Genomic DNA, 12275 nt, shown 5'->3' on the forward strand with positions numbered 1-12275 from the left:
TCAACTGAGTTTCTTAAAGAAAACACCACTCGTCCTACGGACTCGTGGTGTTTTCAAGCAACTCAGTTTCGTTTAGAAGTAAATCGACAGACTTATCGCGAAAATTGAATCACTAGTGGTATTACTATTGATAATATAGCTGTCAAAATCGGCTGATACCTTATTATCAGTATTCATGTTTTCTAAAAAATTATTGAATCTCGTGTTAAAAGACTTTCTGTAAGATATTTAATATATATAACAAATTAAGTTTTTTATGATTTCGTTTTGTTTATTTTCTATAGAAACTATGCGCGATTTTAATAGGTCTAAGTCAGAATCGTCTAGATCACCTGTAATATATTTGAGGGTGGTGCTCAGAAAATTAAAAAGTCCTCTCTTTGGATATTTGAAAAAAATTACCGATGATAGTAGGAGGTTTCTCTTGATTTTCCTATCTTTACAACAATACAACATAGTAACGATTATTCGGAATCTCCTGAATCCTGAGTTAATGGCACAGGGCGAGGATTTGCCTGTGAATAATTTGTGCCTTGAGTAGGTTTGTCTACGTATTTCCATGATCGTTCTACAAATTTAAGATGTACGCTTGTTACGTTTTCTTTATCTGTTTTTCCAAAAATATTCGTCCTATCTTGTTTTTCTCGGTGTATTGAAGAGTAAGGAGCTTGTAACATGGGTTTATGTTTTTTGTAAGAAACGTATAAGGATTTTGTAAGGTCTATTTCTGGAATGATTTCGGCATTTTCATTCTGTTTATTTAAGATTAGTTGTCTTTTTCTCTTTGCTTATTATACAATTCGGTGTTAAAAAGCTGGAGTTCGTCTTTATGTCGTTGATTGTATATGTACCACATATTGGAAGGTCAAAGTCGAAATGTATTTCTTCTGCATAGGGTCCGCACATAATTGAAAAGGGAGAACTGTTTGTGGTACTGTGAATTGATTGATTATACGAGAGGATGGCATGAGCTCGTAAGGTCCTAAGTTTTTCAATAAGAGTAGACTGAAAACGTTCTACTGAAGAGTTTGAAGAAGCATTTTTTACTGTAGTAAAACGGATTTCGATTTTACGTAAGGTCAGAAATTCTTTAATAAGTTCTGAATTGAATTCGGTACCATTATCACATACAATCTTTTTTGGATAATTGTGGTGTGAATAATAGTGCCTTGATTTGGTTAGTATCTAAATAGCAGTTTTATCAAGTAGCTACCATATTTTGAAATAAATCTAAAACTGTTAAGTGTAAATTTTTATTACAGTGAAATAGATCAATATGTACGATATCAAAGAGTTTTTGATCTAATAAAGGACTCTCCCATTTACGAATATCTCTCATAGGAAACACAAGGAGTCCCACTCACTCAGAAGCTCAGAAGCCAACAGCCTTTTACTGCTTGCCCGTATTTGGCTATCTCCTGCCACTTTGGCGCCAGCCACTCGTGGAGTATCCTTAGAAGTGGATCTTTTTTCTGCTCACAGACTATCTTTAGACTTGGATCTTACTTCTGCTCGGACTGGAGTTTTTCTTTGGTTAGAGCTTCTTCGTTACTTCCGGCCTCTGTATTCAACTGTAAAATCTGGTCATGTCGTTATTATGCTTAATATAAGAAACAGAAAAGAAAGGCAAAGGACAAGAATGGCTAGGGGTATACCTTCTGACGAATAGCGGAGATTCTAAGAATAACAGAACAAAAGAAGGCATGGCTGTACCAATACATAAAAAATGATAGATATAAAAGGAGAAAAACAAAAATTAAAGTCTATTCGGTGAATTTACACGAGTTTCAACTTACCAATAAAAAACTTCTTCTGGTACACTCCATTACTGGAGGTTTGTGATCACTACATCAAAATGGTCTCTATTCTGATATTGCGAAGCCATGACATGGATTTTTTGCCTACTCCTCTTCGGCCCTCTATCTTCTCTTCAATTATTAATCCTAGCAAGTTAGGTATATTTTTCATTTCTCATTATGTGGCCCAAGTATCCTAATGTAATGTCTAATAAAGGTGGGGATGTAATAGCTCAGAGCAGTGAGGAAATAGTCAATCTATTTGCCACTTATTTTTCAGATACATATAATGATAGTAAGTATAATTTACTCAATTTTGACTATAGTGTGGATTTCCAAATTCTGAAATTTAGTCTGACTGGTGTTTTCGAGAGGATTATGAGTTTAAAAACTACACATTCTTCAGGGTCTGGTGGTATACCTGTAGCACTTATTAAGAACTGTATTTTTTCACTTTGTAACCCTTTACAACAAATTTTCAATTTATCGTTGTCATCATCTGTATTTCCGCATTATTGGAAAAATACTTTTCTTACACCTATCTATAAATCTGGCAATCGTGCGTGTGTTAACAATTATAGAGGTTTAACTATTCAATCAGCAATCCCGAAGCTTCTTGATAAATTGGTATCGATAAATCTTACCTGGGCTTGCAGAAACATAATTATTGATGAACAACCTGGATTTATTAACGGGAAGTCAACAGTAACAAACCTTGTCAATTACCAACAATACTTGTTGGGTGCATTTGTGAATAAAATTTAGGTCGACATTTTGTTAGTGCATTTACACTGATTTCTAAAAAGGCCTTTGACCGGGTTAATCATAACCTTTTGGTTCACAAATTTCATGCATCTGGCTTTGGTGAGCCCATTGTTAATTGAATTAAAAGTTTTCTGATGGGATGTACACAGCAAGTTCGTATTAACAATTATACTTCAAAGGGAATTTCTTTGTTGTTCTGGTGTCCCACAAGGGTCTCATTGTGGTCCCTTCTGATGTCCCATAAGGGTCTCATTGTTTTAACTTGTTCATTAACTAAATTGGTAAGGCTATCAAAAACTCACACTTTCTGCTATTTGCTGATGATCTTAAGTTATTTAGTTTTATACATGATAAATCGGATAAAGATCTCTTGCAAGATGATGTAAATAATATATGTTTATGGTCGAAACAAAGTGGTTTAAGATTAAATCCAAATAAATGTTCTTGTATTTCATTTGGTCATATAAATAATATAATAGCTATGTTCATAATGATGTACTCTTGGGGTCAGTTACTGAGATTAGAGATTTGGGTGTATTATTGGATTGTGCGTTGACATTTAGAAGCCATTTTCTTAAAATTAAGCAAACAGGATTTCTTAATCTTGGTTTTATTTATCGTAACAGTCATGATCTCTTACCTATAGTATTCAAATTATTGTTCTGCTCTTTGGTACGCTCAGGTCTCTGTTGTTTGGTTCCCATTTCATTAAGTCTACATTGATGGATTGGAGAGCGTTCAGCGGAAGTTTCCATGATCTTTAGCTTTTAAAGAACATATTATTATAAGAAATACTGAAAATTACTTCATAGATTATTCTGTAATAATGTCTCAATTTAACATTGCTACACTGAAGAACCGCAGGTTGAGAGCTGATATGTTATTTTGTTTAAAATTGTAAACTTTATTAGTCAATGTGTATTTAAACACAATATATAGAACTCGACACACTGCACTATTTTATATTCCTTGTCATAGGACTGATTATGCTCGTCATTTTCCCTTGTCGAGAATGCTCAGCTCTTGCAATGACCTATTGGACCCATTCTGCCATTCTGTCCAAACATTAATGTTTTCAAAAGGCAACTTAATAGTCTAATTAATCTCAATATGTGATATTTTTTTACCTATTGTGATTTAATACATGGTGATGAATCGTCAAATGGGCCATAGGAAACATAGTGGAAAATTCTAAATTGTTGAATTCCTGCTTCATTAATTATTTTACACCAAAAGTCAACAAAAACTTTTTGTAGAGGACTGAAATATGTATCGAAAACAAATGTTAAAATTGTTCTACGAATTAAACGTATTCCAAAATTTTGTAAAAATATAATACATTTTTCAGGCCACACGCTGTGCAAGCGTGTATGACATGTTGCGTTTGGTCATATTGATGTTTATGTTAATTGACAATATTTGAATTGCCAAAATTTTTATTTTGTGATTTATTGTTTAAAAAACAATAAAGTTGATTAAAAATGTACTCAGTTGAGGAGAAAGTAGCAATTAATAAGTCTTTTTTCTATCAGTTCTTTATTTAGCGTAAGATATCGCAATAAACCAATTCCAAGTCATTCAACAATTCAAAGGATTTTACAAAATTTTGAAAATACTGGGACCGTAATTTCTAATTGTACCTGTACAAACAATATTGCTGAGGTATCAAGAAATTTAGAAAATCCAAATTAAATAAATGTATTAACAGCAGTTGTAGAAAATCCTAAAATAAGTTCTCGGACCATTGCATACCAGTTTAATATTCATAATTCCACGGTCTTAAACATTTTGAAAATGAATAATTTCCGTTCATATAAATTTCAATGTCATCAATAACTAAGAGAAGGAGATGTTGAGTGACGAGCGGAATTTTTGTTATGAAATTTTAGAGAGGGCTAATGCAGACAGACAATTAAAAAAACATTTTGTTTAGTAATGAATGTACATTCAATAATAAACCAAATGTTTGAAATTAAAGGATTTGGTCGACAGGAAAGTGTTCACGCCTCTATCTAATTCAAGTTTATTTTATGCATTTTTACAATCAGGCAACATAGTAGCGTAGGAAGATATATTATGCCATATGTGAAGATAAGGCGAGCCCCTAAAGGCACCCCAAAGGCGACAGCACTCAAATACGAGATTTCGAGGCCAGCGGACCACAGTCAGCGGAACAATACTTATTAGCGTTTATATTCATGTATTGTTAATTCAAATAAAGTCAGTTTTTCACACGGAGTTTGATTATTTACCAGCGGCACACGCGAAGTGCATATCAAGTCAATCAAGAAAGCCTGAAGATATTATTGAAAGCCATACCCAATATCGTCGAAAAATAAATGTCTAGTTAGGAATATTTGAACACAATATTACCGAACCATTTTTCTGAGGAAAATTTAAATTCAAAAAAGTTTTTCGACTTGCTACAAGAAGAGATTTTACCCAGACTTGCAGAAATATGCTCCAAATGAAGAAGAAATTTGGTTTCAACTGGATGGATGCTCTGCGCACAATAGTTGGATCGTTAAGGAATTCCTTAAAAACAGCTTTAATAATTGTTTGATTGGACCTGACTGTAACATTAAGTGGTACCCGAGATATCAAATCAAAAATTAATTCTGACCAAAAATTTACAGATATAGAAGCATTAAAATTAAAAATGCGACTTATTGAAGAGTGTGTAAAAATAACGCCACGTGTTGTGGCTAATTTTAGACGAGACTTATTGTTTGAACATTTGTTATAGTTTTATGTTTAGAAATTATCATAAATTATTTTTAGGAAGGATCACAGTAAAATTATATTGAAATTCTTTGAATTGTTGTATAACCAGAAATTGAATTATAGTGTACTATAATACATTAAATAAATATCTGGTAGTGGTCGGACTATTGCCTGAATATAACATTATTGCGATTTTTCGTGAACTGAGTACATTTCATCAACTTTATTGCTTTGTAAACAATATAATTTATTGATTATAAAATACTATTCATTGTTAACTAGTAGTAGTACTATTTGCAAAAATTTGTTTATAATTTAATCATATAATAAAAATATTGATAATTCAAATATCAATATGATCAAACTCAACATGTCATACACATTCTTGTAACGCCCGAGGACTGAAAAATATATTTTTGCAAAATTTTGGAGTATGCTTAATTCTAGAACAATTTTAACACTTGTTTTTATTGTATAACTTTTGATATAAAATAATTAGGGAAGCAGGAATTCAACAATTTAGAATTTCCCATTGAGTTTTCTTTGGCCCATTTGGCGATTCACCACCCGGTATACTGATTTAATGTACAAATTTTTACTATTTAATTGTTTCTTTGTTGTTGTTTTGATGTTTATTGTACATGATCTTTGCTTTTTAATATTTTTTATTTTATTGTAAATGGTTCTACTGTTGAAATAAATAAATAAAAAGTATGAGGTCTTTCTTTTCTTAATCGTTGTTACAAGTTCTAACTCTCTATTTATGGTATTTAATATTGTTCAATTCGTAATGTGTTGTGTCTATGATATTCTGGACATTCTGCGATACAGCCACATTTCAAATATTAACTTTAATGTCCAGGCTTCCACTCCACATAGAAGGACTGACCAAACGTAGAATTTAAAAACTCTAATTCGGATGTCTAAGCTTAGTTATCGGTTCTAGATAATTTGTTTCCATTTATTGTACATGTCCCTAGCTGATTCGTGTTTTTATTTCTATATTTGGATTCCACTTATCATTTAGTACTACTCCTAAGTATCTGAATTTGTGAACTTGCTAATTGAGTGTTATTTTAACACTAACATATTTAACTTTTATTAATAACTGAGCTAATTAAATCCAAAATAACAAGTTGCAGTTTGATACATTATCTGATAGATAACCTATGGTTAATTATGAACTTTTTTTTTGGGAGGCTTAATAAAAAAAATCTTTTTCTTCGTTTTGTGAAAATTGCACTCGACTATAATGTTACATAAAAATGAAACTCAAACATTTATTTTTTCAAGTAATTTTATTGAAAAATTACAGGAAAATTGAGAATAGTCAAATACAGGTGTACAATATCCAAAAACAATGCATTTACTACTTAATACAAAAAATATATATCACAATCATACGCCTGTACCTAACACGCAAAATAATAAATAAATAAATTCACCCATTCAATGAGTGAACCGGAAAATTTACAAAAAAGTCTATTACAAAAAGAGGGATAACAGTCACGGAAATTAAATAACACACGATCGTCCGCATTCTCACGCATCCACACAAGTTTTTTCAGTCTTTTTGGCCTACAATTCACCTCACAATTCATCTTTAAGTTCATCATCATCCTCGCTGGTGGGTGGAGGTGGGGCACCACCTGTGCTCTGGTACAATTTAGCGATGATTGGCTGCACAACATCTTCCAATTCCTTCTTCTGTTTCTTGTAGTCTTCTGAATCTGTATCTTGATTGTCTTCTAACCATTTGATCTTCTCATCGATAGCTTCTTCCATTTTGGTCTTTTCGTCATCTGATAACTTAGCTCCCAACTTGTCTTTGTCATTAATTTGGTTCTTGAGTGAATAAGCATAGCTTTCCAATTCATTTCTAGCTTCTACCCTTTCTTTAAGTTTCTTGTCTTCATCAGCAAATTTCTCGGCATCATGAATCATACGGTCAATGTCTTCAGGTGTCAATCTGTTCTGATCATTTGTGATAACAATCTTTTCCCTGTTTCCAGTTCCTAAAAAAATATATACCCTTAATAAATGTTCAATATATAAATAACTATGAAAATAATAATAGTCAACAGTTTTTCATTTTTAATGTTTTTTCCGCTTGTGTTTTCAAAATAATTTTAGTCTGTTTTCTATTTTCCATTAATCTCAAGTCACATATTCATGTTTTTTTTTTGTACAATTTTTATTTCCGGAATGTTGTTTAACAACAATTTAGTTGGGTTGCTTATCTTATAATCCCAGTTTTTATTAGCACACTTTATAAAACTATTTAAAATCAGCAAGAACTTACCTTTATCTTCAGCAGATACTTGTAAGATACCATTGGCATCAATTTCGAAAGTAACTTCAATCTGTGGTACTCCTCTAGGTGCTGGTGGGATACCAGTCAAATCAAATTTACCCAACAAGTGATTGTCCTTGGTCATGGGACGTTCTCCTTCATATACTTGGATAGTGACAGTGTGTTGGTTGTCAGATGCAGTAGAGAATATTTGAGATTTCTTTGTGGGAATGACAGTGTTTCTTGGGATCAACTTGGTCATGACACCTCCTACAGTTTCAATACCCATGGTCAAAGGATTGACATCCAATAGTACAATGGCATCAGTATCTTGTTCTCCAGAGAGGACACCAGCTTGAACAGCAGCACCATAAGCAACAGCTTCATCAGGGTTGATACCTCTTGAAGGTTCTTTGCCTCCAAAGAATTCTTTGACCAATTGTTGTACTTTGGGAATACGAGTTGAACCTCCTACAAGTACAATTTCATCTACATCCTTCTTGTTCATGTCAGCATCTTCTAATACTTTTTGTACTGGTTTCATAGTAGAACGGAAAAGATCCTGAAAAAAAAAACAAAAAAAAAATGGTTAATATTGCTCTATTTTCCTATAATTCTATTAATGAAATAAAATATACTGATTAGATAATTTACTAGTAAAGAAATAATAACTTACCATATTTAATTCTTCAAATTTGGCTCTGGTAAGAGTTTCAGAGAAATCATCACCTTCAAAGAAGGATTCAATTTCAATCCTGACTTGGTGACTGGAAGACAAAGCTCTCTTGGCCTTTTCAACTTCTCTTCTCAATTTCTGGACTGCTCTGTTGTCTTTTCTGATATCCTTACCCTTCTTCTTCTTGTACAACTTAATGAAATGATCCATAACTCTTTGATCAAAATCTTCACCACCCAAGTGAGTGTCTCCATTGGTAGCAACTACTTCGAATACTCCATTGTCAATAGTCAACAGGGAAACATCAAAAGTACCACCACCCAAATCAAAGACTAATACATTCTTTTCTCCTTCCTTTTTGTCAAGACCATAGGCAATAGCAGCTGCAGTAGGTTCATTGATGATTCTCATGACGTTAAGACCAGCAATGGTACCAGCATCTTTGGTGGCTTGACGTTGGGCATCATTGAAATAAGCAGGAACTGTTACAACAGCATGGGTAACCTTTTTACCTGTAAAAGAAAATTTCTTGATAAATTTTGATATCTTGAGATGCATTTTTTAATAGCACATTTTGAATCAGTGATTTAAGGTCTTTTGATTTTTGAAATTCAACTTACCTAAGTAAGCTTCTGCTGTTTCTTTCATTTTTCCCAAAACCATAGCAGAAATTTCTTCAGGAGCAAATACCTTTGTTCCCTGGCTGGTTTCTACTTGAATATGTGGCTTCTGGTTCTTTTCAATGACTTTGAAGGGGAATAGCTTCAAGTCATGTTGAACTGTAGAGTCTGTGAAGTCACGACCAATGAGACGCTTGGCATCAAAAACAGTGTTTTCAGGATTTGTTGTAAGTTGATTCTTGGCAGCATCTCCGATAAGACGCTCACCATCGGCAGTGAAGGCAACATAGGAGGGGGTGATACGGTTACCTTGGTCATTGGCGATAATTTCTACTCTACCATTTTTGTATACACCCACACTGAAAATAAAACAAAAATTCAGTTAAGTTCATGAAAGGAAGAATAGATGAATGAAATAAGAAGATGGTTATGGCTAAATATCTGCTTCCCAGTGGATTAAATATAGGCCTAATTAAAGAAAACCTACAATTTTAACTTTACCCTTTAATGTGTCAAAAAATGCACTTGGAGAAGACTTCACATCCTATGAAGACAAAGACAAAAGACAAAGAAAAAATCAAAATAACATCGTAAGTGTGAATTTGAATATTGTTGGTATAAAAATGATGTTATTAATGCAGATAATGTGACCTTATCTGATGCAGCAAGAAGGTGAGGTAGACTCAAAGGTCATAACAATACTAATCTTGGTTTATAAAGAGAAATGCTCAAAATATATCATATTGAAAACAAACGACAAAAGTTTATGTAAAAGAACTGATGCTAAATAAATAGTTTAATAAAGTTATTGTAAAATATTTTATGTCTAATAAATAAACTGATAGTTAATTCATTACTTAAACATTTCTAAATATAACCCAAGTTAAAAAAGTTTGATAAACACTTCTAATTATTTGCAGTATATCTTGGGTTGTATATGTGCCACAATCATTAAAATGCAGAAAATAAATCCACAACCATTGTGTTCTGCATTTTTACTTGATTTCACAAATTTTGTTATTAACGGCATTATTATATTGTAATGATTCCACCATTCAGTAGAATTTTCAATTTGTTCTTGACTTACTGCCTGTGAACATTTAGCCATACCATAAGAAAAAACAGCTACAATTTTATAAGGTGGTTTTTAAAAAGAATTGAAAGAACAAACTGAATTAATTTACTTATTTCAGCCTGACAACAACACAGACTCAAACACAAGATGTACAATACACTGCAATGAAGAGAATTCAAAATGTGCAAACAGTTGTAGAATTCTTATTAGAGATGAGCTGGAATAAAGCTGTTTTTTATTGGATTAAGTAAAGTACAAGGATGGAATTGCTTATCCAAAATAGATTTCCGAATTGCCACAAACTTCCGAACAATAAAAGAACTTCGAAAGCAAAAGAGAGCTTTTATATTCGTTTTAAGATGAAACATTTTTTAAAAGTGACAAAATGAAGCAAACACCACAAAAAACTAGTCACATTATTATATGCCATCTGGTAAGAATTTTTCAACGAAAATTCTCACTTACCATGAATACGTTGTTCCCAAATCAATTCCGATAACTGTTCCAACATCTTCTTTATCCTTTTTCTCTTCTTTCGCTCCCAAAACGGCAGCTAATAGAAGCAGCACTCCGAAACCCAAATATAACCTCATTTTGGGCGTTAGTCGACACACTTATCTGAAAAGAATAAAAAAAACTGTAAATTATGTGTGCCTATCAACTGTAACGGTAAATTGATGATTATTTAGTTGTTGAATAATGGGTGTATGGTTCTATGGATTGAATAACTGTATCATAGACACGTCATTTTAAATTAATTTTTAACGTGTTAAACCTTAGTCAAAAACATCTACAAAACAAAATAATTATCAAAAAGTTCGTCTATTATACAGAAATATAGGCCAAGAGATTAATTAATTAAAAATCTTGTCTGGAGCATTCTGGAATACCGGCTGATCAAGTATTCAAAATCATTATATTAGTAATATATAATTATAGTTTAAAATGTACAATAGTAAGCTAAGATCATATATATTCTACTTACATTTTATTTAATTCAGGCACACCGCAATATTATCACTTTTCACTACTAATTCCAATCCTCGTGTGTTTCCTGTATCGACTTCTTTGACAAACTGAATTGAATTAGTGAGCATGACAGAAATATAGCATATAGAAATATTCGTGTTGCTTTCTTATTGGTTGCCATTCGGACGAGGCAAACGGTGATTGGTGGAAATTTCACGTGTTGGCGTGTTACCATTGGTCCAGCGAAGTATTTTCGAAATTGAAAGCGTTCTAGATCATACGTTTGTCCTTATGTACGTGTCTTTTTTACTAGAATCTGATGCAACGTACCGTAGGTATTATTTCGAAGAGTGTGTGGTATGGCGCGAAGATTTGAATTCAAAATTGTCCGCCAACAATTTGTCATTTAAGATTATGGAATTTAATTAATTGTATTGTTTTAAATGGAAAGGTTTTAAAACGTGGTAGTTTAAGATATATTTCATTTCCGTTTTATTACCGTATTTTAGCCTGGAAACTATATTTTTAATAAAAAATATCTTTTTTTGTTAACGGTTCCTTTCAAGATTATTCAATAAAATAACCCAGTTTAGAAATGAGAAAGTGATCGATTTCAGGAGAAAATTTTACAGGTATCTGATAGCTTTTAACCTTAGAAGGGATATAGTAATATAAGTTAAAAATGAACTATGAAGACTTTTACTTTTATGCACCAAAAAAATTAAAAAAGAATCATTTTTATATCCAAACATAGTTTTGCAAAATTCCTGTTATTTTTATATAAACAATTTGAATAACTTTTAAACTGTAACTAGTGTATGAAATATTGTTTTTGCTAAGATGACAATTTTTACACAAATTTAAACAAAGAAATGCTATTCTAGTACACTCGTCATGAGATTTGACTCCTAAAAATCATATGAACAAGCTGAATTTTGCCGAGAATATCAATTTTGGAACCCTAAAAAAATGCAAAAAAGTTTACCACTTTTACCCCCGTGCTTCCCCCTAAAACCCGCCACGCAGAGGGGTAAAAGGGGTAAAAACACAAAAAAATCTATTTACCAAGAATCTGTACACCGTAGAAAAAAATGTATTAAATAAAAACTGTAGCTGAGATAATTTTAAACAAAAATGTTCATAAGCATTTTTTGTGTAGAATGAACAGTTCTCTTAGAAAAAGCGCTTGAAGTAACCGTCAATTTTGCATGTCGGTTACGCGAGCGAAATCAGTGTTCAATAAAATTTGTATAAGCTGAGATAATTTTAAACAAAAATGTTTATAAGCATTTTTTGTGTAGAATGAACCGTTCTCTTAGAAACAACGCTTGAAGTGATCGTCAGTTACGCGCGTGAA

At 32.2% G+C, this 12275-nt stretch overlaps 1 protein-coding gene across 1 annotated transcript; it reads right to left on the reverse strand.

The window, feature by feature from the left end:
- Positions 1 to 6564: 6564 nt before the first annotated feature.
- Positions 6565 to 11076, reverse strand: Hsc70-3 (heat shock protein 70 cognate 3). The gene is made up of 6 exons (XM_072539594.1): positions 10935 to 11076; positions 10415 to 10567; positions 8875 to 9233; positions 8255 to 8766; positions 7588 to 8140; positions 6565 to 7300 (listed from the first exon to the last, which is right to left on the reverse strand). Exons 2-6 carry the CDS (start codon positions 10540 to 10542, stop codon positions 6876 to 6878), a joined length of 1977 nt encoding a protein of 658 aa, XP_072395695.1. The 5' UTR covers positions 10543 to 10567; positions 10935 to 11076; the 3' UTR covers positions 6565 to 6875.
- Positions 11077 to 12275: the final 1199 nt, after the last annotated feature.

Source organism: Diabrotica undecimpunctata, chromosome 1 (genome assembly GCF_040954645.1).
Source record: "Diabrotica undecimpunctata isolate CICGRU chromosome 1, icDiaUnde3, whole genome shotgun sequence".
Classification (NCBI taxonomy): domain Eukaryota; kingdom Metazoa; phylum Arthropoda; class Insecta; order Coleoptera; family Chrysomelidae; genus Diabrotica; species Diabrotica undecimpunctata.

Bases quoted from the DNA above. Each gene is read 5' to 3' on its own strand.
- Hsc70-3 (XM_072539594.1), bottom strand. From the start codon at position 10,542: ATGAGGTTATATTTGGGTTTCGGAGTGCTGCTTCTATTAGCTGCCGTT. The intron at 9,234-10,414 runs GTAAGTGAGAAT...TTTTATTTTCAG, and splicing joins TTGGGAACAACGTATTCATG to TGTGGGTGTATACAAAAATG. The intron at 8,141-8,254 runs GTAAGTTATTAT...TTTTTTTTTCAG, and splicing joins AATTTGAAGAATTAAATATG to GATCTTTTCCGTTCTACTAT.